The 24,013-nt window shown below is 43.2% G+C and overlaps 1 protein-coding gene across 3 annotated transcripts in view; it reads right to left on the reverse strand.

Annotated features, from left to right (window-relative positions):
- Positions 1-2,647: 2,647 nt before the first annotated feature.
- The window catches only part of XPO4 (exportin 4), a 106,367-nt gene continuing 85,001 nt past the window's right edge, over positions 2,648-24,013 (reverse strand). For all 3 annotated transcript variants that reach the window (XM_068526571.1, XM_068526569.1, XM_068526570.1), the window contains 10 exons: positions 21,649-21,808; positions 20,952-21,121; positions 19,997-20,171; positions 17,013-17,306; positions 15,912-16,095; positions 12,648-12,766; positions 11,127-11,258; positions 10,500-10,616; positions 10,006-10,098; positions 2,648-7,364 (listed from right to left, as the gene is read on the reverse strand). In XM_068526571.1, the coding sequence (XP_068382672.1) occupies positions 7,167-7,364; positions 10,006-10,098; positions 10,500-10,616; positions 11,127-11,258; positions 12,648-12,766; positions 15,912-16,095; positions 17,013-17,306; positions 19,997-20,171; positions 20,952-21,121; positions 21,649-21,808 (1,642 nt within the window). In that variant the 3' untranslated portion in view covers positions 2,648-7,166. The remainder of the gene's footprint in view (positions 7,365-10,005; positions 10,099-10,499; positions 10,617-11,126; positions 11,259-12,647; positions 12,767-15,911; positions 16,096-17,012; positions 17,307-19,996; positions 20,172-20,951; positions 21,122-21,648; positions 21,809-24,013) is intronic.

Raw genomic sequence — 24,013 nt, forward strand, 5'->3', positions numbered from 1 at the left:
ACAAGCCGCGCGGTAAGTTAAAACTAAGTAAATAAACGGGAAATTACTTGTCAAGTAAACTGGGCTTGACAGGCACGTTTCAAATCAACCTTAATTCAGGAATTACTCCTTTTGTGTATTCAGAAGCGATTTTTGTTCGTCTTGCTACTCTTCAGAAACGGGGCATAAAAGAAATGGAGATTACTCTGTAAAGACCTCTTAAGATAGAGATGGAGCGAGACTCGGTTTTCCTTTTTAAAAATAACTAGTATAACCTATACTTACAAGAACACAGATTCAGGTTTTTCTTCCTTTTTTTAGTGACTTATTACCAAATGACTCAAATTAACCTAAGTATGTTGCAAAGGATAGTCCCTAGAAATCTAGTCCCATAAGGTGCTTTGTGAAGAGGCCACTACGTAAGTAGAGGAAAGTCGGATTAAGATCTTCCTCTAGAGCCTCCCAACGTGCACTCGTGCGGTAAAGCATCTAACTTCACACAGTAAAGAAACTAGTTTTATTTCTCCAATTACCTGGTTAACAGCTAAGTTATAAAGAATTAGTGGTGCATGAAACTTATTTTGGGAATCGCTATTAGGACTTTTTGTTGTTGTGGGAATAATATGAGCATATTCCACAGAAACTGAAACCACTGACTTAAATAGATCAATTCTCTCCTTTAGAAAAGAAGATGCAGTAAATAATACAGTTAACTCTATCATAATACCACCAGAGTGAATGACCATCAGGTGTCAGACTTTGTGTTAGGACACATTTATCTAATGGAGCAAAATGTGTTCTTATCAATGATCTTTAAACAGAATGGAATTTATTGACCATCTACTATTATATTTTATCCATCACTGTGCTTTAAATTTGTTCTTTGGGAATTAACAACACTTCTGGTCCTATGATACAGATGACAGACTGTGGAAATCCATGTAAACCCTAAGTAGCTTAGCTGTGAATTGAATCTAGGTCTCCCTGCCTCTACCCTGTACTCTGCCAGTTCAAACAGCTTTACCAAGTCGGTCCTCAGAAAGGACCATCCAGGGCAGTGCAGTTATGAGCTGCAAAACTGCAGCCTAAGATTTGGAGCTTACCAAAAGGAATACTTGAAAACTGACCTGGCAAAGTAATCAGTATTGAACACTATCAAAACTTAAAAACAAAACTGCTAACTACTATGGGAATAAAAATACTTAGCACATCCCTGTTCAAACTCTCTCTGCGGGACTTCCCTGGAGGTCCAGTGGTTAAGATTCTGCGCTTCCAATGAAGGGGGTGCAGGTTCGATCCCTGGTCGGGGAACTAAGATCCCACATGCTGCGTGGCACAGCCAAAAATTTTTTTAAAATAAAAAATAAATAAATAAAAATAAACTCTCTTTGCTTCAGTTTTTTTTTTTTTTTCTTTCATTTATCAGTTCTGGGAAGCATCAACGACTTAACCACAGTTCATTCTCTTGCTAGATAAAACAATTTACACTGCAAGAGTTCAGCAGGATGTTGATTTATGTGCTAGAACTGACAAAGTATGCTACCATTAGTATTGTATGGGGACTCCAGGCAAAAGATTTTTCTGCTTAATATCACCAAATATGCCCTTTGCCTCCATTTAGCTTTAAAAGAACTGCCATTCGAGATTACAAAGAGTGCACGATCCTATGTTTAAGAAGCAAACAAAAATGTTTCACAATCTAATTAATGCACCAAAGTCGTCATTCATAAACCACTCAATACAAACAGACTGTATTTTTAGAGAGCACCAATATTTAAAAGATGCCTTTTAAGAAACAATACCAGATTTTTACATCTGGGGCCTCTCAAATCATCCACATCCTCCCTCCAACGAAAGGTGATCAGCCTGGGCCTAAGGCTCCCCCCTTGAAAATGAATGAGCTCTGCTTAGTTCCTAAACAGCCTAATGGTTCTTCATCCACCTTGGAGTGGAATCAGATCTCAATATAACCTAAGAAATACCGTTACAAATCAATGAACATTCCAAGCAATATAAAGTTTAAAATAAATATATTTTCAAAACGCATTTTCTTCCTTAAAAAAATTAACTTTTCACTGCATATGTTTACAAGATTTAGAATTAGGTAAAAAGGAAAGTCTGTCTGACACGCAGAATGGTACTTTTCCACTTTCCCTGAAAGGCCAAAAAGAATGACCCAAACTACATTTACTACAAATATGCCCCGAATCCAATGATTTAACTAGTAACTCTGAAACTGTTTCTAAGATTGCGAGGAGCTGAGATAAAAATAAGTATGCTCAATATTACAGAATATAAACGAAACTTCGATTTTCTTTCTGAATTCTGGAGATTCTATTAGGGTTGGGGTGTTCTCCCAGAAGGTAATGCAAATCCCTATTTTACCTGTGCAGATATGTCCTCATGTTTTTTATTTAAAATTATTCTGACTGTGTAATGTCCCCAGTGTCAGTCATCCTAGGCTGGTAAATGAACTAGCACCATTCAATAAGTTTCATACAATAGTCTAGCTAGACACCCATGAACAAATCACACATGGTCAAAACAAAAATGTCATAAAAATATTTAGTGAAAAGACATATTTTAACTCCCATTTATGGATTAAAAAATACAAGTAAAATTTTATCAATTTTATATTCAGCTTGTAACTGGCTCAGTACATGGCCTTAATCTCCTAAAATCGTATTGTAGCATCTTTTGAAAAATTAAATGCAACTTTATACCTTTATTAATAATGTTAATAGAGGTAAATATTTAAACAGTATACTCATCCCTGGGTCTCTTAAAAAAACTGAAAAGTCAGTATAAGTTTAAAATTTTAATATTTATAAATTTAAAAAATTTTACACGTGCTGAATGGTAGCAGTGCTAACATTTTGTGACCATTAAACCAGAAACTCACTGCATGAAGCCTTTTCCTTTGTACAGAGAACCAAATCACAATACCAACCTTTGCAATCTGTCAATATTTGTATGTGGTAAAAGACACCACACCAGGTAGCCTGGGCTCAGGACACACTTGAGGTCACATCCCCATTAGGTACATAGTGCAGATGCAGTGTTGAATGTCAGGCTAGGAAAATTAGCTATTAGTACATTCTGACAGCTCCTAAGAGCTGAGAGGCCTAAGAAAACAGACTTAAAAGAAAACCCAAAAACAAAATCTCTCCACTGCTGGGAAGTCTGGGACCAGGCGAAGAGCAAACCACAGAGGGCGAGGGGGACAAAGATGGTTTGCAGTGTGAGCCTCGGGGGGCTGACACACGGGCCTCCCCGTCACCACGTTTCCGCCTTTACAAAGACTTACGTGTACAGAGCTAGGGGCCAGAAACACATCACCTCATCCATCCTCTTTAGAACAGAATGGATGCCCATTATTAAGCTTTTATCTTTACCTGAACCAAATACACTCTTTGGCTAAATATGTCATGGGTTCCCATTATAATCAATCAGGAATAATACTTCACATTTCTTACAGCTAAATTAAAATGTTTAAAGTTCAACGTGAACCATGGCACTCACTGCAAATTAATTTGAGCTCAGCAATATACCTAAGTTGGACATTTTAAAATTTTAGAAAATCAATTTTTCAAGAATTCCTAGATGCAGTGTTTTCAGAATATAGTTACCAAGTCAGAGAATATCCACCTACATTTTAAAATAATTTAAAACATTATTACATCCTCAAATCAGCTATGTTGTTTTACAGAGGAATTTACAGAAAATTATAATGTTAAGAACTCATGTCCAAATCAGTGCCTTATTCTCTGGTTTTGAAAAACCCCTAAGAAGTACTGAGGTTTCTAAACAGTTAATATTTTATTCAGGAGCTAATAACGATAATCATCTGTCAGAGACAGCTAACTTACTAAGGTCTAATGACAACACCCCTAATGACAGAGGTGGCAAACAGAAGTAAAATTGTAACAGACAAAAATAGTATTTTAAGGGTCCAACTGACACTGTAAATTAAGATACTCAAACTTGAAATCCTTGAAATTGACAACTTGTTCCCTTCAATACTTGAGGGGTTCATACAAGTATTAACAGAAACGGGAAATATGGTGATAGGAGAAATACGAAGACTTGACATTTTTGGTAAAAGGGAAAGTTCAACCAAAGACAGTAAGGGAAGTTAAATAATGCTGACTGGGGTAAGCATCACAGAGATGTTTGGTTTTGAAATGCAAACTGTGAAAAAATAGTAGTAACCATCTCCTCTGAACAGAGTAATGTAATATAATTAGAAACACGGTTTACAACGAAATAAGACTAAATTCTTAAAACTAGTTCGAAAAAAATTGCGAAGTTTTTTTTACATAAAAGGTCACACTGTTGAAAACTCACTGCAGTGACGGTAACATGCCACCGTCTCCCAACAGATGAAGAGACAGCGAGGACACTGTCAGATACTGTCTCAGGTGGCCTACCCCCCAGGCAACCAACCACCCATCCAGGACCACAAACGCAAACCAATCCTTCAAACTGAGCTACAAGAATTAGTTACAGGTGCTGCCACACAAATACAAACTGTGAAGGTACAAAGTCTGCAGAGACTGTGCCTTCAGAAATAAAAGGGCCAAGGAAAATAAAATCAAGCAAAGACTGAACTGAAAACGGAGGTGATAGGATACTGTGTATGAATAAGAGAAAGTTTATAAAACACAGCATTATAAAAAATCAAATGCTCAACAGTGTCCCTTTAACATATATAAAAAGGGGCACAAATAATGCTTTTGCTTTCAAAACTCCTTTGACAACAGTTTTAGCAGTAAAAATCAATTTACTAGAATTAAGCCAGTATTCTTGACACCCACTGGGCCAAGAGCATTAAAACAAAACCCCCTAAAACTGAAAAGCCAACAAACATAGCTGAAGACAAAACTCGACAAAATAACACAAAAACCCCAAACTAAACGAATATCCCATCAGGAAAACATATATGCGAACAACTGAAAAGAGCCTGGCTGATGCAATCAAGCGGCCTTCCCCACTACCTAAAACTGGTGGTGGCGCTCCCTTCCAGTTCGCCACTAACCAACATTCTGATGATATCTTATGTATTATTTGGTCCAATCTGAAGAAAATCTTGTTTCAATTAAAAGTGGTCTAATGAAAATGCAGGACTGTAATAAAATCTGGGCAAACAGCAAATATATCTGTCTAGATAAAAGATATTAAATACGGATGCCCTTTTTGTTTACCATGGCATTCCTTTCCTACTCATCTCTATTTTCAGTAACAACTTGATTACAGTTTTGTCGCAGTCAGTGGACCAATCCAGTCGGCTGCGTGTCTCGGTGCCCCAAGGCAAAGGGACAGGGACATATTTAGCTCACAACTGCTGGGCGCGAGGGAGCTGGGAAACATGAAACACCAGAAACAATGCAAACAAAGTGACTACCGCTGCCTCTGACTTCAAGTTCTTTAAGGGAAAGAAGAAGAAATCTAAAAATAAATGCACTGTCCAGAGTATGTTTAAGAACACAATAATACGTACACTTCAGAAAGAGTGATACTAGTTTTGCCCTAGATGTCTTTTAAGACTTTTTGCTCCACCTCAGTTGTTACTCAATGGTGATCGAATTAAGAGAAATGTTCCTCAAAAAGCTGTGGCTCTAGGCTTTGCTTTCATCCGCGTCCAGCGGCACCTGCCCAGGCTGGATGGAATTCAGATGCTCTGTCTGGTTATCTGTTAAGTGCCAAGAGCACAGCGCTACCCTCACCGTTGTGCAGCAGTGCATGGGAAGGCTCATCCACTCTGTGCGGCCCAGGTATTAACACCGCATTCGGAGGTCAGCCGAGCACACGATGTCAAGGACGGGATGAGAAAGCTCGCCCCTCAGAGGCGCAGTTTCAGAATGCGCCTGCACCAGGGTCCTCTGTCACTGTGCTGTGTGATTCTGACACTGCAGTGGGCACAGTGTCACGTGCCTGGTGTTTATAAGTTAGCTTTCGTTTCCATAATTTAAGCTGGCACACAGAGTTAAGGGGGGCATGGCAGCAGTACAAAAATCCTGATTAGAAAAATCAAACTAGACGAGCTAAAGTGAATTTTTTAATCTCTTAAATTAAATTTACGTGGCTCCTGTGAAATGAGTATAATACCCACTCTAGAATAATTACTGCCCTAATGTCCCAACGTGTAAGAGTCTGTATGAATCAGTAATTCACATCCTTTAAAATAGTTATTGCTTAAGCAAGCCATTCAGAGCAGATTATTAGCCATGGGCTACGTGGCTGGACAGAAACATACTCAGAAAGTTAGACTACATCTGAATGAGCCTTTCATTTCACCCATAAAACCACATAAATACACACAATCAAAAGGGCCCCAGGTTCACAGCAGCTAACACCCTAAACCGACTCTGAAGCGCCAAGACTTGATTTCTTACTAAAACAAATCTGCTTTTTGTAATTTCTTCTTAAAATTAAGGCAATGAAATGGCTACAGTTCCTAAAGTTCTTCTTATGGAACAAAAATATACATGTATTTTCCTCCTCAAGTTCAGGCATCAGAGTAGATTCACAAAGCCTGCAATTACCAGGCTGCTGTGACACAAGACAGACAGGGAGAGCGTAGTAACAAGAAGCCACAAACACCTGGTGGTGCCCTTCCCCCTGCCGGATCGCCTCCTCCTCACCAAAGGGAGGGCTGGGAAAGCACACACCTCTCAAAAGCTTTCAGGGTCTTCCTGCACTGACTGAAAACTGCAGGGGTGGCAGAGGAGAGGAGCTAATTAAAACCAAGAACCCAAGGTCCAACAAACAAATGCGGACTCTGAGGCTCTACAGCTGGGCCCAAGAATCCCGCGTCTTTTCAACCAGCTCCGCAGTGATGCAGATGAGCAGATAGCCAGCTGATATCTGATGGTGGAAACGCTAAACTTCGGGTAGCCATCTAATGCTTTGATAAAGAGAGAAAAGGCACTGAAGACGTATTTCATGGTGCCCACATCTCTTTGCACATATGTGGAATTTCATTTTGAGAATCTGAAATCACCATCCAAAAGCTACAAGACCTACGACGGACTGAGGCTAATGCTTCCCTGCACCACACACTGCCCTGCCAGGCTCGCAAAATCCAAACGGCCAACGAACTGACAAAAAGGACAAGACTCAAGTCAACTGTTAGCAATTCAGTGCACTTTGCAGGAAGGATCTGGTTAGGCAGAAAGCTCTGTTGTTTATTTCACACAAAGGAGGCCGCCAACATTCGCCATGAACTCCTCTAAACTCTTCAGGAAGGCCATCTTCTGCTTCCGGTCCAGCACCGGGGGCGTGCTGCTGGCGGTGAGCTTGTTGAAGGCGTCTGCTAATCTCTGGTAGATAACTGGGTCTTGCTGACTTGACAGTAATGTTTCAACCAGTTCAGAATATTCCGCCTGTTGAAGAGATAAGGACACGTAAGAACACGCACCTTCCTCAAATACCACACGATATACAAATTAGTGGGCTACGGGGGTCCGAAAGGCAGGGTCTGACAGCTCTTTTTAATATTTAACATTTACCAAAAGTTTACTGTCATCTAGGTACTGTTCCAAGCTTTTCCATTAGTAACTCACTGTCCTGTAACAACCCTGTGAGGAAGATATAGTTTATATCCCTGTTTCACACACCAAAGCTCTTCCACACAGTGAGATTACATAACCTACCCCGGAGCACAGGCCTCTGAGCAAGAACCGGCCGTGCGGCTCCAGAACCCATTCGAGCACCTACCTTGTCACGTGGCCTCTTCCTTCTGTGTTTTCAAAGCACTTTTTTTTTTGCATTTTATGATAGATTCTTAGTACGACAGATTTATGGTAGATTCTCAGGCCCTAAGTCTGCAAGCTGACTCTCCATTTCCTGGAGGTTTACGCAGACGTCTTGCCCACACGGCGGCAGCCACGACACAGCAGACGCGCACACGTGCAGGCGGGGGCTGCATGGGAGGTGGCGAGGGGCGGAAGGGAGCGCTGTGCGGAGGGGCTCCTTGAGGAAGGGGCTCAGCGACATAGAACAGTAGGGCGTGGGTGGAGTTTTCCTGGTTTTGCTGCCCTGCACGTAAAGCCTTACACAGAGGAGAGGGTGTGGGGTTAAGGGGAAGGTAACCAGGGCAGCTCTCCAAGCTAAGCTCTCATGAGAAAAGCAGGCCTGTCACTCTTCCTCGTTAGCTTCTTGGGATGTCATGATACACCCAAATGGGGAAACCAGATGTTAATTCCGTTTGGAAAAGAGCAGTAAGGCACACCCCCCGCCCCCCGCACGGGGCCAGGGGGCCGCGCTAGCTGCCCTTCCCAGAGGCAGGCCTGTGCACGGGGGTAAGTATAAACTCACGTCCCCCCCGCGTCCCGCGCCCCCCGCCCGAGGAACGGCAGTGCCTCCAGGGCCAGCCCAACCCTGGTCCCTGCTCCCTTGTCTACAATGTGCACCCAGGTTTTTAAAAGGACATCAGAATGCAACGGCTTATGTATGCGGGGCAAGGAGGTCCACCCCCAAGAAGGGCACCATCCGCAGGAGGCAGTATCCAGGGCAGAGGCAAGAGATGAGCCCAGAGCCGCCCTGCCTGGGGCGCAGCTGCTGCAGGAAGGGGGTCTTTAAGTAGCATGCAAGACTCCTCAAAATCCTCCCTTTTTAAAAGAAGGGAAATAAAATCAAACCCCGTATACCAGTCACAGCAAATGCTACAGCCTCTATACTGACGGAAAAAAAAAAAAAAAAAAGCTGCTCTGGCCAATGACTTGGTCACACTGGGATGTGTGCCTGTGCGTGGGGAGTAGGGGTGGGGGTACAGACTGGAAACCGAGGCAGCTGAGGACCCGACACGGCTCTTCTCGCACACCTGACGGGCACCCTCCACAGGGACAGGGAGGGACAGGCAAGCCAGGCTAACTCTCTTTCTGCTATAGCCCCCGTCATGCAGTGCTGCAGAGGCTTTACAGGCTCCAATCAACCACAGTCTTCCAGACTGCGCTATGAAATAACACACTGCGGCTTTCCATGCTTTCTGAAGGCAGACTCGTCGGGGTCCCCAGGTTTATCCATCTTGTTTCCTTGCAAAGCTGTGAGTTCCTCAAGGACAGAGACTGTGTCTCCATTACTTTGTCCTGAGTCCTGGTTCCCAGCACAGCTGCGTAAGGACAGCTTTAGGGCAGCGATCGACATAAAGGACGGTTCATAACAGTGGAGAAGGGAAAGTAGTTGCTTATTAACAGCTTGTCAGATAAACACGGAATAAAAAGTTAAGAGCTATTGAGAGTGTGAAGAAATACAGCCTTGGGCTTCCCTGGTGGCGCAGTGGTTGAGAATCTGCCTGCCAATGCAGGGGACACGGGTCCGAGCCCTGGTCTGGGAAGATCCCACATGCCGCAGAGCAACTAGGCCCGTGAGCCACAATTACTGAGCCTGCGCGTCTGCAGCCTGTGCTCCGCAACAAGAGAGGCCGCGATAGTGAGAGGCCCGCGCACCGCGATGAAGAGTGGCCCCCGCTTGCCACAACTAGAGAAAGCCCTCGCACAGAAACGAAGACCCAACACAGCCATAAATTAAAAAATTAAAAAAAAAATAAATTAAAAAAAAAAAAAAAAAAAAAAAAGAATCCGCCTGCCAGTGCAGGGGACACGGGTTCGAGCCCTGGTCCGGGAAGATCCCACATGCCGCGGAGCAACTAAGCCCGTGCGCCACAACTACTGAGCCTGCGCTCTAGAGCCTGCGAGCCAGAGCTACTGAGCCCACGAGCCACAACTACTGAAGCCCGCACGCCTAGAGCCCGTGCTCCCCAACAAGAGAAGCCACCGCAGTGAGAAGCCCGCGCACCGCAACGAAGAGTAGCCCCCGCTCGCCGCCAACTAGAGAAAGCCCGTGTGCAGCAACGGAGACCCAATGCAGCCAAAAATAAATAAAAAAGAAAAGAAATACAGCCTCGCTGAATGGTGTGGAAGCACCGAGGCACAGACCCTCTGAGGACTGAGGGGCAAACGGCCCGTCTGTCTGAAAACCCCCTCACTACACAGAGCGAGGGGCCCGGGGAGGCGCGTCCAGTACCTGATGCAGGCACACCAGCGTGTAGAACGCCTCGCCAGCCGCGGTGGTCATCTCCGTGTTGTGCTTTTGCAAAACCAGCATATCAAACACCAGCTGAAAGTACACAGTAACACCTCTCAATAAAGACACACGATGGCCATATAACCCTCCAGCCCCTCCCCATTCCGAAAGGGAAAAAGAGGGAAAAAGAGGTTATTCTTCTTTATTAAATAAATCTGAGACGTAAAGAAAACAGTTTTTTAAAAATCCAAGGATAACGTGAAGATGTTATTGCTTGCTGTGGTGTATGAAATAATCAGATTATCAAATTCCATGCTATATTCACCAGATAAAATCTCCAGAACACAAAATAACCGTGGAGGCTAACGTATCCACGGAAGCTGATCTCCGAACCCCGCAGTGAACAGAAAGGCACGGTCTCCTCGTGGACGACGGTGTCGGCACTGCCCGCCGGAGCGAAGACCCCCGGGCAGTGACTGCACCCAACGTCTCACCTTGAGAAAGTGCCGTGTTGCCAGGAAAAGCGGCGAGTCTGTCTCCTGCGCTTTTGCACACTGTTCCGCCAACGGGGTCAAAGCTTCCAGGCACAGCTGGCAGACCTCCGGACTCATTCTGATCACGAAGGTCAAAGAACAAACCAGAGACACTTGACTTACAAAAGGCAAAAAATTAAAGCTATTATCCAGTGGACGGCTATCTCTAGAAGGTGGGTACAGCGGTGTGTCTTTACTGAGTTAGGTGAGGACAGGAGATTCCCAGTGTCTCCGAGATTATCCGTGTGTGTCTGGGGCCCAGGACTGGAGGTGTGTGTGTGTCCTGACTGTGATGCACACAGCCACGTGGCAAGGATCAGAGACGCGGCAACAGGACGTGGCACTACTACCTGGGCTCCATGAGACAGGGACTTTGGGGCCAGGGGCCGAACGCCTCTGGGTCTGTGAAAGGAGGACAAGGGGGCAGGTTAATGAAACAAACACAGAAGTAGGGCAGCTATAGGCATGACTGCCTTTTAAAGAAATAAGACTGAACCACAAAAGAAATAATACAAATTCTGGAAACTCTTCTTCTAGCAACCTCTTTTTCCCTAGTGACAAGTGATCACGATGTTCACTCAAAGGATATGACGTCATTCCCAGTTCCAACGAGTACATCAGACTTTTAAAAAGATCTTCAGGGAGCTGTGGTATTTTTTCAGGAAAAATCTCACAGATAAATGTGATTAATTTGTAGTATTGATTACAAAGGGTTGGAAACTGAAAAAGAAATATTAAATATTTAGCTGTTTAATGATATCTAACTTGTTTTCATTAATGGAATGAAGTAATAACCACCAAGCTTCTAAGTATAATGATTTGTTTAAAACATATACAGGATATAGAAAACATAAAGACCTAATTAAATGTAAAAATGAGTTACAAGAACGGGAACACTTTAGTAACTAATATGAAAGTAATACGTAGTAGAAACAGTCATCTTCTGGATAGTTACAAAAGCCATAGCCAATTCCAGATATTCTACGTTTACCTTGAAAAAGTGAACAAAGCAGCCAAATCTCAAATTATTAAATGACCTGTGAATAAAACCATTTTGCAAGTGTATTTATTTGCATTCAAGCACGTTGGAAAAATACAAGAACGTAACACAAACTGTTAAAATTATGATTAGAACGGAGTATTCAGTCCTGCACACTTCCAACATCTATTTCCTGGTTGCGCAGTCCTGGAGAACTGAGGTAAAAAGTAGGTAATCTACAGCTAACCTCATTTAAGAAAATACACATCTAAATGTCTAATGGTTTATTTGATGAATAAACACCAGAAAACAAAAAAAACCCTGAAAGCAAATCAATACACAAAGCTTCCTGAACTTCCCACCCTGCTGGCTGCTCTCCGCAGAGACACTTCTCCAGGAGGGACAAGCCTACAGTCGCAGCCGCCGCGCCAGGAACCTAACAGCTCTCACTCTGACCCTCAACTGCCCAGGCCCCTCCCAGCCCTGCTTCCTCCCCATCCCCCTCCCTCTGCCCCTCTATTTTGTGCACCTCCCTCCTCCTCTCCAACCTCCCACCTCCTGACAATGCAGGAGAAGAGAGCCTCCCTCGATGGTACCCAAAGGGGGAGAAAGGGCAGCCTCACCACCACCACGCCCCTGACATCGACCAGTGCGAGAAACCAAGGCCCAGTGCAGTCAGAACGTGCAGAACTTGACCAGCTGTATGAGCCCTGGTTTCTTACCATCCCATTTCTCCACGGAGCGGCTGGGAAATGCCTTCTGTTGCCCAAACCCTCAGCCTGAGAATGATGTTGGGAAAGCACCAGAGAAATTCACTACACATGTAACTTACTGTATTTGCTGAACGACAAACGATGAGGGGATCAAAACCGCGAACATCGGCACTCAGGTTCTAGAAGAACCAGTCTTTCCCCGACACTGAGGGATCAGTGAGTGCAGGGCTCCAGGGAAGGCATGGGTGTGAAGGACACAGAACAGCAACACAAACACTTTATTTCCACACACACTTAACAGATGAGTAGGTACTGGCCCCCTGAATTAAATCGGACGTGTATCCGTGTCTGAAATATCTTGAACCTTCGAGTTCAAGCATATGCGGTTTTAATGTTCACATTCCTTTCTTCACTTACCTTCAAGAGGTCCTGTGACATCAAGGGCAGAATCAGGTTCACTCCATATAACACAACATCAGCTGCCGACACAGATCTGTTTGCTGCTGGCCCAGGCTCCTGACCCCTAAACACTTCATCTATAAAATGAGAACAACGCAGTCTTACAGCTGTAACATCAATAAACCTACGAAGGTGGGTATGTTCTCCTGCATGAAAGTGAAAGCGGAGTCAAGCCCCCAAGACAAAATAAATCTGCAAGAGGATAATACATCCTTTTGTGTTGTACTGTTTAGGGTCTGAACACTGGATGCAGATATTCTGTGTTTACATTATCATTCTACGACGATGAAAGTAAAACTAACACTTAATCAATGCTTTTTGAAAAGTAAAATTGACCCCACTGACACACTGGTCATACTGTGAGTTAAATAATTCCCACAGTACTATTCACTCTTCTCCTAGGTTTGTGGGATTTTTCTAAGCTGGAAAGGAATGGGGGGAAATATAGGAATTAAATATTGCATAAAGAAAGAAAGTTTTTTTTTTAAAAAAGCTACTAATATGACAAAGGATTATCACCCTTAATCCCTAAAGGAGGCATATAAATTACTCAGAATCTTAAAACCTAAACAGATAAAGGACCAAAATCCACAAACAAACATCTAACAAAACCATAAGCCCAATGAAAAACAAGTTTGATCCAATCACTAAGCAAGCAATACAAAGTTTTTGAAGATACTACTTCTGATTCATTAGATTACAAATGACTTCTGAATGATAACATTTAAATGCTGGTGAGGATACAGTGTGACAGTTACCCTCAAAAGCAATATAATAAGAGACTTTTGAGCACTGTATATAGTAAGGACATAAACATAAATTTAGACAGTGATTCATCCACAGAAGTAATCAGTTTATCACTGTTAACAGCAAAATTGTAAATACTCCAGATGTCCTATATTACAAAAACAGGGTTAGGTTCCAAAATGTGGATTGCCACGCAGCCATCAAAAAGTCATGAAAAATTTTAATGACAAGGAAGAGGCTAATAATAGATTAATGAAAAAGGCAGAATATAAAATTATATTTGGAGCATAATCACAAAAAAATTATACAAAATAACCAAAAGGGAAATTAACAAAATGCAATTACTCTGGATTATGTCAAAGTATGGGTGATTTTTCTGTCCCTGTACTTCAAATTTTTTCTATTATGAGCACATTTACTTTCACAACAAGAGGAAAAAAAGGACAAAATGTGGTAAAAAAGCACTTCTACTTAAAAACCACTTTTTCAGCCTAATTCTGTGCTCTTCTCCAAGAGCCTCAGTTCTAGGTGGAAGAATCCCATTTTCCAAAGCCGGGCACTGGCGAGCCTGGATCCATCCAGTAGGAAGCCTGGGCCTGCTGGGCCGGGGCCACGGCAGGCTGGCCACCGCCGCTGGGTCTGCTCGAGAGACGGCTCCTGGCCTGGACTGTGGGACTCAGCTCTGCAGCCACGGGCCCTGACAGGGGCTCAAGAATGTCGTGCAGAGGCTCATTTTCAGTTATGCTTTTATACCTCACCTGGTATGTTAATTTTATTTCATAATATTTAAAATATTTTCTCTTATCTCACCTATTATCTTTATTTTATTTTTTAAATAATTACTTAAAAATATTCTCTCCCTTTTTAACATCTATTTTACCTGTTGCTTTATCATTTCCTATTTTAATTGTCTTCATTTTCTTTTTTCTAGACCTCAACCCTATCCACCTTATTCTATTCTTCTTACCCTTATTTTGTACTTTCAATCCTGAGCATTTTGGCCTCAATTTCTTTTCTAACATTGTATTACGATTTCAATCCTTCTGCTTTTTTATTATGAAAACCTGCCCGTCCACACTTACCCGTACTGTTTACTCCACAGCTCGCTCCGAGGGGAGCCTGAGAGGGCTTCTGTCCCCTCCAAATGCCTTTCATACAAAGCTCTCCCATCCCTCTCAATATCAGTTCCTAACTGAGAGTCAGTTCCTCAGGGTACAGGACTCTTATCCTGGTCCTTACACCCCTGGAAAGTCTACAAATCAACTAACACGGCATGTGAACCTCAGCGGGTCGTGTAACATACACCGTTCAAGGGAAAGGCTCAGAACAGCTTGAGGCCTTAGAGGCGCATCTGATCTAGAAAAGGTGAAGCAACCCCGGCCTGAAGGAATCAGAACGCCTGGGACCGACCACCCGCATGAGTGGCTGGGCCTGGAAACAGCGGCAGCGGCAGCGGCAGCCCTTCACCTTGGCGCCCTGTCACCTGCCCAGGGCGGTAAAGCTCCTGGGCTGAAGCTGACGGTGCCCGGCACAGGGCAGCTCTGCCAGAGGCCTCTGCTGGGAGAACAAGGGAAGTGAACCGGTGGAGGGAACAGAGAAGAACGGCGTCCAGTGTCAGGTGTGCTTGAGCCCAGGGGGCGAGAAGGGATCGGAGAAGAAGGGGCAGCGGCACCCGCTGCCCGGGGAGGAGGCGTGGACAGCACGTCTTCCTCGTGGAGCGCGAGGGTCCTTGTGTCCTGCGGCAAGGCAGGCGGTGGGCAAGAGGCGGTGAAGGAGAGCTGTGGGCACTCAAGGCTCCGGGCACCCGGACACGCCCGCCTGTGACAACAGCGGTGACGAGAACGACAACGGCAGGCACCTGCCAGCTCATCGTGAACACAGTTTGGCAGGCACCGATTTTCACAGCCCCTGTAACAGCAAGGGAGGCCCAGGAAGGCAACAGACTCCGCAAGGTCATGCTGCTGGGGAGCCCCAGGTGAGGGCTTCAGAGTGTCGCCTGTCAGCCCCCAAGTCCAGTGGCTCCCAAGCTGCAGTGGGCACAGGGCTGGGGTTTCCTCAGAGGACACGGAGGAGGAACTCGACAGCAAAGCGAGCTCTGGACACTGGCCTCTGAAGTCAGACGCTGGGGCACGCTAGCTGCACACCGGCAGGCAAGTGGTGTAGACTTCTGGGCCTGTTTCCTCGCCTCTAAAACGAGTGCAACAGTGGCACCAGACTCATGCTGCTGTGACAGGGACAGTGTCCGGCACCGGCTAGGAGCCTAGGACAGGGAAGACACCAGCACTTGCACCTCTACCAGAGGAAGGCCAAGCACACAGGGCTGCTGGTCCCGCCCTCCCCGCAGCCACGGAGACCGACTTCCACCTGTTCGGTAAATGGGACCTCCTCGTGGCACGTCACATAATGACAACGCTCCTTTGCTTTAATAAAAACAATAACGACAGCAAAGTTGAAAAGCCCTCACGCACGCTGTACCTGTGTCGCTGAAATCTATGAACTCCTTGGACAGCAGGTTAGTAAGGAGCTCCATGATGAGAAGCAGGTCTTGGTACTGCTCCTCCTCCTCCACGGTAACGTCGACCCTCTGCCGCCCTACGTTGTTCTTGGAGTACACGCGCAGCAGGGTGAGGCAGGCCTCGTACAAGTTCATAGCTTTGGACTGGGAAAAAGCAGGCAGAAATTAGGCTACTAGGGGGAGCCGGGCTGGGAAACAAACATAAATATTAAAGAAGTTTAAGATGTAATCTAATAAATTTACTCTGAATTCCAACAGCAGCTCTAACGCTTGTCTTAAACTATATTAAAGCATTAACAAAAATGAAAAAGCATAAAGATTACAGTTATATTTAAAATATCAGTTTTCTAACAACAGAATTTGACACTCTTTTTGTGTGCATTTGATTGTGCATACTAGAAAGACAATATAATTTTGGCAACAGAACTGCTTTACTCCTGTTCAACTTCTTGTATGACGTATATTATTTTAAGATTTAAAATGCTTTAGCGTGCAGAAGCACAGAGCACCAAGCATTAGAATAAACGGCACTGGCCTAACCTCTGAACAGTGCACCTGTGACGACCTTTGTAACACTGATCAAACGTAACCTCACTTTTAAGCAGGTTCCTTTGATCTACAACAACAACAAACACAAATCAGGAACATCTTTGCTGACTGAATATATAAGAACTTAGCGTATCTGAACAGTCATCTGATTTACAAAACAAAGATGCAAACTGCCACTTAAAATGGTAAGTCCTAGGGTTCCACCACAGAGAAATTTGTTAAAATTTTCTACCATAATCCATTTGTTTTTATCAAATATTCCTCATGCGAATGAGTTTGACTGAGTAACATATTAGCCCAAAGAAATGCCTGATTATTAACATTCTTAGGGCAAGAATTTACATTCATTCAACATGCCTTCCTCTGAACTCTGAGTTCTTTTGAAAAATCTTTTGGAGGCATAAAAATATTATTTCAAATAGCGTTCATTCAATCTGAAGCAAAGTATCTATCATTTTGTTATAGCTATCAGGAGTTTTGATCTGGAAGGGATCAAAGTAGACCGTGCTCACCTCTCCAAGATAGCATATCTGCTTATGTGCAACTTCAACAAAAACTTCTATAATGAGATTGACAGTCTCAGGGGTGTTTTTGTAAACTTCCATCAATCCAATGCAATTGGTAAGGAAGTCCATTAAAAAGTTAAAAAGGATGGCTACATTGTCAACCTGGGTAGCCTCAGCAATGCCACACAGGGCCTCCAGTGTGGCAGTGATCTCCTGCTTCACCTCCTCCTGCTGGCACATCTGCGGAAAGTTTTCCTGGTTTATCACTCTTAAGAATCGCTGCTGAAGAGGCTGAAGAACCTACAAAAATAAAGCGTGAATTTTTTAGAAGTCTGATTCACATGCTTCATTTCTTCAACTTGGGTAAATATTCACTTTCCAAAACATTTCTAATTGTTGGAGGCAAAAAAAGCACAAAAAAACAAAAAATACCTGAACCACATGTTACAAGCCCCATTTTGAAGGTGATCCTAACTTCTGGCAAACAAATAAATAACACAGCACATGCAAAGGTGCTCACATCACCAGTCAACAGGAAAACGGAAATCAAAACCACAATGAGATATTACCTCACATCTATCAGAATGGCCATCAAAAAGACAAGAAACAACAAGTGGTGGCGAGGGTGTGGAGAAAAGGGAACCCTCATACACTGTTTGGTGGGAACTCAAATTGGTACGGCCACTTTGGAAACAGTACGGATGTTCCTCAGAAAATTAAAAATAGAATTACCATAGGATCCAGCAATTCCACCTCGCATATTTATCTGAAAAAGTGAAAACACTAATTCGAAAAGATACATGCACCCCTATGTTCATAGCAGCACTATTTACAATAGCCAGGACACGGAAGCAACCCAAGTGTCCATCGACAGATTAATGGATAAAGGAGATGTGGTACATATATACAATGGAATATTACTCAGCCATAAAAAGCAAGGAAATCATGCCACTCATGACAACATGGATGGGTCTTGAGGGCATTATGCTAAGTAAAATAAGTCAGACAGAGAAAGACAAATACTGTACGATCTCACTTATACATGGAATCCAGGAGGGAGGAAGACAAAGATACAAACTTTCAGTTACAGGATAAGTCCTGGGGATGTAACGTACATCATGATGACTATATGAGATGTAGGAAAGTGAAGAGGGGAGATCCGGAGAGTTCTCATCTCAAGGAAAAAAATGCTCCTTAATTTTTTTTTTCTTTTTCTTTTTTTGGTATCCATGAGATGATGGATGCCGTCCGTGTCACAACACATGTAAGTCAAACCATTATGCTGTACACCTTAAAGTTATACAATGATGTGTGTCAATTACATCTCAATAAAACTGAAAAAAAGAAATCATTACTTATGGAAAAGAATATAAGTGCATGCTATCATCATACGTCCTTAAGTAATTTAAGTTCAAAAGAAGAAAAAAACAAGACTTCCTTGATGCCATTCACAGGATTCTGCCACTATCTTCATCTCTTTCCCATTAGCAAAAAAAAAAAAAAAAAAAAAAAGATATTTCGTAAAGGGCCATAGGGTAAATCTTTTACACTTTACAGGACATACTATCTCTGGCCCAACTATTCAATTACGATTTCACTGTAGTGCAGAAGTAGCCATGGAAAAGATGTAATCGGTTAAGCATAACTGTGTTTCAATAAAACTTTATTTATAGGGACTTCCCCGGTGGTCCAGGGGCTTAAGACTCCACGTTCCCAATGCAGGGGGCCCGGGTTCGATCCCTGGCCAGGAAACTAGATCCCATGTGCCGCAACTAGAAGTTCGCATGCCGCAACGAAGACCCGTCGCAGCCAAATATATAAATAAATATTTTTTAAAAACTTTATTTGTAAAAACAGCAGGCCAGATTTGGTCTGTGGGCCGCAGTCTCCAACCTCTGTCCTACTGGGTGAAGACCAACACATAGCTCCAGCCTGTTTTTCCCCTTCCAACTCCCCTGGGTGTAAGAGTAAACAGGCATATTCATGAAGAGGATCTCTTAATTCTATTTAAAGCTGCACGTATGAAAATAAATTATTTAAACTGGAAACACGTGGTCAGGCTGATTTTCATTCTGGCTCTGAAGTCACAGACTACTGCCTATTTCTGTTACTGTGCCCTTTCTCAACACTAAGGGCATCCAGTCACAGGGATTACAGGCTGGCAACCTACCTGCACTGGTAACTCTTGGTTCCCAATTTAAACCTTATTATATAAGACGACGTGTCCAGGGTGGTTGCTGTGGGTTGAATTACATCCCGCCAAAATTGATGTGTTGAAGTCCGAACCCCTGGTACCTCAGGACATGACCTTATTTGGAAATAGGGCTGTTTCAGATGTAATCAGTTATTAAGATGAGGTCCTTTGGGCGGGCCCCTAACCCAGTATGACTGGTGTTCCTATAAGAAGGGGAAATTTGGAACAGACATGGGCACACGGAGATGCAGGGGAATCAGGGTGATGCACCCACAAGCCGAGGAATGCCAAAGACTGCCAGCAAAGCACCAGGAGCTCCGGGAAAGGCCGGGAACCCCAGGCCCTCCGTCACAGCCTCAGAAGGAACCAGCCCTGCCCACACCTTGATCTCGGATTTCTGGCCTCCAGGACCGTGAGACAGTAAACTTCCGTTGTTTAATCCACTAAGTTTGTGGTATTCTGTCACAGCAGCCCTAGCAAGCCAACACAGTGGTTAATTTGCACGTCCTTGTCCAAGACAAAGGAACACGTCACGGGTTCTTCATGGAGAAGCAACACACCAGCTCAGGCTCTCATTCGCGTTGGGGGAAAGGTGTTTAAACTGCCGGGCACTCGACAGCGTTCAACGTCCTCACGCAAGCAGGTCAGCAGGTCGGACGAACCCTAAGCGCCAACCCACTCATTAGGAGGGAAAACACCAGAAAGGCTATGTTTCCAAAGACCGTCCGCAGCAACACATAGATGAAACCCCGGCAGGGTGAGGCGGAGAAGCCACCACAGGCAGGGGAACGGTTACCTCTGTCCAGTACTGCTGCTTGGTCTCTGCGTCCATGTGAGCGAAGCCCCCCAGGACAAGCGCCTTCATCAGCGTCCTCTGCACGGGGCTGGATAGGAAGTTCAGAGGCGGGCGTCGGCTCGCGAACTGCTTGGCCAGGTTCCACCAGCTTTCACACTGGATCACCAGGTTTGCCCTGCAGGGAGAGACAAGCCGCACCACCTGCTTACACCGCAGTGCACTAAGCAAACAAAGCGCAGGGCTACGGGCGTCAACTTCTGGTTCAAGTCCAGCACAGACAACTTGGTATATAGACTTTGGAGTCTTGTATTCGGACCCAATTAGCCGTTTGTCAATGTAAAGTTTATTTAATCTCTCTTAATTATCAGTTTCCTGATCTGCAAAATAAAGATAACAACAGTAATAACAGCTCTAAATTTCATGGCTGAGACTGATGAAATGATTAAATCAGATACTACATATGAAGTGTTTGCAACAGTACCTAATAAATTACAAGAATTCAATAAATAGTAGCCAATGACAGTAGTAATGACAATCATTTTCCTATGTAGTAAGAAAACTGAAAACATCTCCAGAATTTGTTATAGAAAGCACTAAAAATTTTACTTTGCAAAATTAAATTATTAATTGTTAAATTATCAGTTTTTCTCATCTTTAAAATGGGATAATACTAATGGGATAGCTGAAAATTCCAATAAGACTATTCTATACTAAAACTGTAAATTACTAAATTAAATATGTATGTTACTTATAAAGATTCTTTGATGCTAAATCCTTGAACACCTATGCAATCTTCAGTCGTAACATGGAAAAGCTCTGTTTGCATTTGTAACAAGAATATGATATATTTTTTAAAACACATTGCTCCAAAAACGCCGGGTCCACCTAGACCTTAGGACCGTGTAACTGTTCACCACTTGAAAAGACTCCAGTGAAGTCACACGCATCAGCTCACCTCTCCCTTCTCTCCACCAAGGTGACGAGCAGCTGCACCGTGTCATTTGCGAGGTCCTGCTCACTGCTGCACACCGAGAGGTTGCTGAGGACCTTCTGCAAGAGGTAGCCAACGATCCACTGAGAGCCCTCTGTGTCTGCTCCAAATGCTGTACTGAATGGCACGCTTATCTTCAGAGAAAACAAATTTTTTAAGGTCAGAAAGAAAGATCTGCTGGAAAAAGGAAAAAACACAAACACAAAAACAAAAAACCCCGTAGAGAAATCAAACTGAAATGAGCACTAAATCTGAAGTACTGCTTACTTCACACCAATTTTCTAAATGTATTCATTTCCGAAAGTCCAAAAAAGGACATCGTCAATCCACTGACGTTTCCCAGTGTGGTTTTCCTGTTAGCTTTAATTATTCTCATATTACAAACACAGTCACATATTCACACCAAATACAAAGAACATAAATTAATCCATTCCCCAAACAGTACTCTGCACTTAACACAGGTTAAAATAAGCAGAAATCACATGATATGCTCTAGGAAAAGTTAACAGAACAGCATGCTGTCCACACGGTTTTCTCCAGTGTGGAAGATGATCAGCTCTTACTCACATTCTGATGAGAAAATCACCAAGAAAAATGCTCTCATTTCTATAATTCCCATCCTCATAAATCCAAACGAAGTCAAACGGTTTTACATTCTGACCTGATCGTACAGTTTCTCATCCACCAGGAGATAAGTCTTTGCCCAGCGTTTTAGAAACCAAACAATATCTTTGCCCATCTGAGGGCTTAGCAGGTGCGTGAGATCTGCCCTTATTGCCCGAGACTCAACTTCTGAAACTCTGAGAACAGCAGACAACAGCCTGTAGGTACAAAAAGGAAGTCATTTATTCCTTTATCAGTTTATTGGCTGTCTAACCATATTTTTCTCCTAAAAAGCCCTTTTCTGTTTCTCAACTCTCTGAAATTTTCTTCAAGTGGGTTGGAGACAAATGCCCCATTTTATTGCTGACCTTTCACGAAGCAGGAGAAAAGAAAAGGAAGAGAGTCATGGCTAGAGACACCCTCTGTTGGGCTGTGATCACACGTGCGAGTCTCAGCACTACTGTCTAAAGAGATTTTTCAGGTTCAAAACAGAGAAATGCACACAGTTAAAAGCTACTTAAAACCCACGGACACTGGTCATTTTATGGTGTGGGGACGGGTCAGTGACTTATCCAGAATGTTCTGAATATTCAGTCTTGTCTCTAAATCTGACAGTCCTATTTATTTCCTAACAAACTTGACTTTTAACGGTATTTTTAAATAAAAATGTTGCTAGAATTACCTACGTAAGTGCATGTATCGTCCTTTCTACACTACGGAATTCATACGCTGAGTAGCGTTAACACAGCACGATACGCAGACCAGTAAAAACAAAACAAAAGGCTTTGTTCTGGGTTTGGAAGGGGGGCACAAGGGATCTATATTTAACCTGACTTTAGCTAAAAGGCAAAGAGGCAAAGGACTTAAGCGAAAGAGCCCATCATGACACCATTCTAGGAATATCGGCACTAAGGCAGGAATGCTGCTTTCCCCGCTGCCCTCAGGGTGAGTGAAGCCATCTCCCTGCTGTGAAACCTCACGGGCAGTTTCAGCCCCTGACCCACTGCTACCTCCTTCCCAGCTGGCGACAACCCCCTCTCTGACCTTCTTCTTTACACAGGTGGGTTTAAGGTCTTCTTGTTTCACTACATACACTCGCTATGCCAACAGTACTCAAAGTTTTAAAAATGATTTTAGAGTGTATGTGAGCAAAAATAACCCAAACATCTCACAATCCATTTTAAGTTGAAGTATCAAATTTTCCCCATAAGAATAAACAGCTTAAATGATGTGATCTGCAGCCTCACAGAACGTGCATTAAGCAATCACAGTAACCGTGCAAATGTATGCACTGGGATTTAATTATCCTAGAATTCTGATACCCATCACCATCCATGTAAAAGAGAAACAAGTTTTTCTTTCACAGTTGGAAGCTTTACACTGTTTCTTTTTCTCCTTAAATTTTTATTCCTATTTAATTTCCCCACAGACTATTATCCAAATATAATAAACTTCTTATACTCGCTTTATCGATCACACCATACACTTCTCTGAAACAAGTATGTATAGATATTAAAATATAATTTTTAAAAATTTCCAATGATAAGACTGTGTTAAAAATGTCTTCTGGATTGAGTTATCGTTACAAAACTTAGTAGTACACGATTGAGCAAAATATCACACAAATTTAAATAAATTATTAAACACATTTATTAAAAATAAAACTTTATGTACAACACAGGGAATATAGCCAATATTTTATAATAACTATAAATGGAGTATAAACTTTAAAAATTGTGAATTACTATATTCTACACCAGTAACTTACACAACATTATAGCCAGCTATACTGCAATTTAAAAAAAATTAAAATAAATAAATAAATAAAATGGATGTATCTTAATAAGATTAATGTGGCAGGGTTTGATTTTTCCAAACTCGTCCATGTGTAATTTGATTCCTGTTTTTCATTTCAATAGATATGAGCACTGAGAAAACGCGTTCACATAAATTAATGGGAGGCGTCTTTAGAACAGTGGGGTCCCTCAGGTACGTGAAGTAAAGCTCACGCTGACGGCACCCTGTAACACCGACACAGCCCTGAGGTCTGCACACCTGGCCCTCGGGCAGCCGGCCTCCTTGCCACGGCACTGACAGTCTGCTAACAACCGCGCCATTCCCTTACTTCTTCCCTCTCCCACACGAGGAGCTTGAAACGGGGAGCGATCTGTCTGCTCTAGAACAGTGCCTGGTACGTAGTAAGCACTTGAGAGTTACTTGTCAAATGATGATTTCTTCAAGAAATGCGAACCACTTTCTTAGTAAACAAAGCCTGTCTCCCTCCTGCCGTTCAATGTCACACTCGCTCTTTGGACTGAAGAACAACGGTGACTCCTGTTGTTCCGGGCCCCACCTCAACCCTTCACAGGCTTTGCTCTCAGACACCAAAATGTTTTGCTCCCTCACTGATACCCAAGACTGGC

The sequence above is a fragment of the Eschrichtius robustus genome, chromosome 18 (genome assembly GCF_028021215.1).
Source record: "Eschrichtius robustus isolate mEscRob2 chromosome 18, mEscRob2.pri, whole genome shotgun sequence".
Classification (NCBI taxonomy): Eukaryota; Metazoa; Chordata; class Mammalia; order Artiodactyla; family Eschrichtiidae; genus Eschrichtius; species Eschrichtius robustus.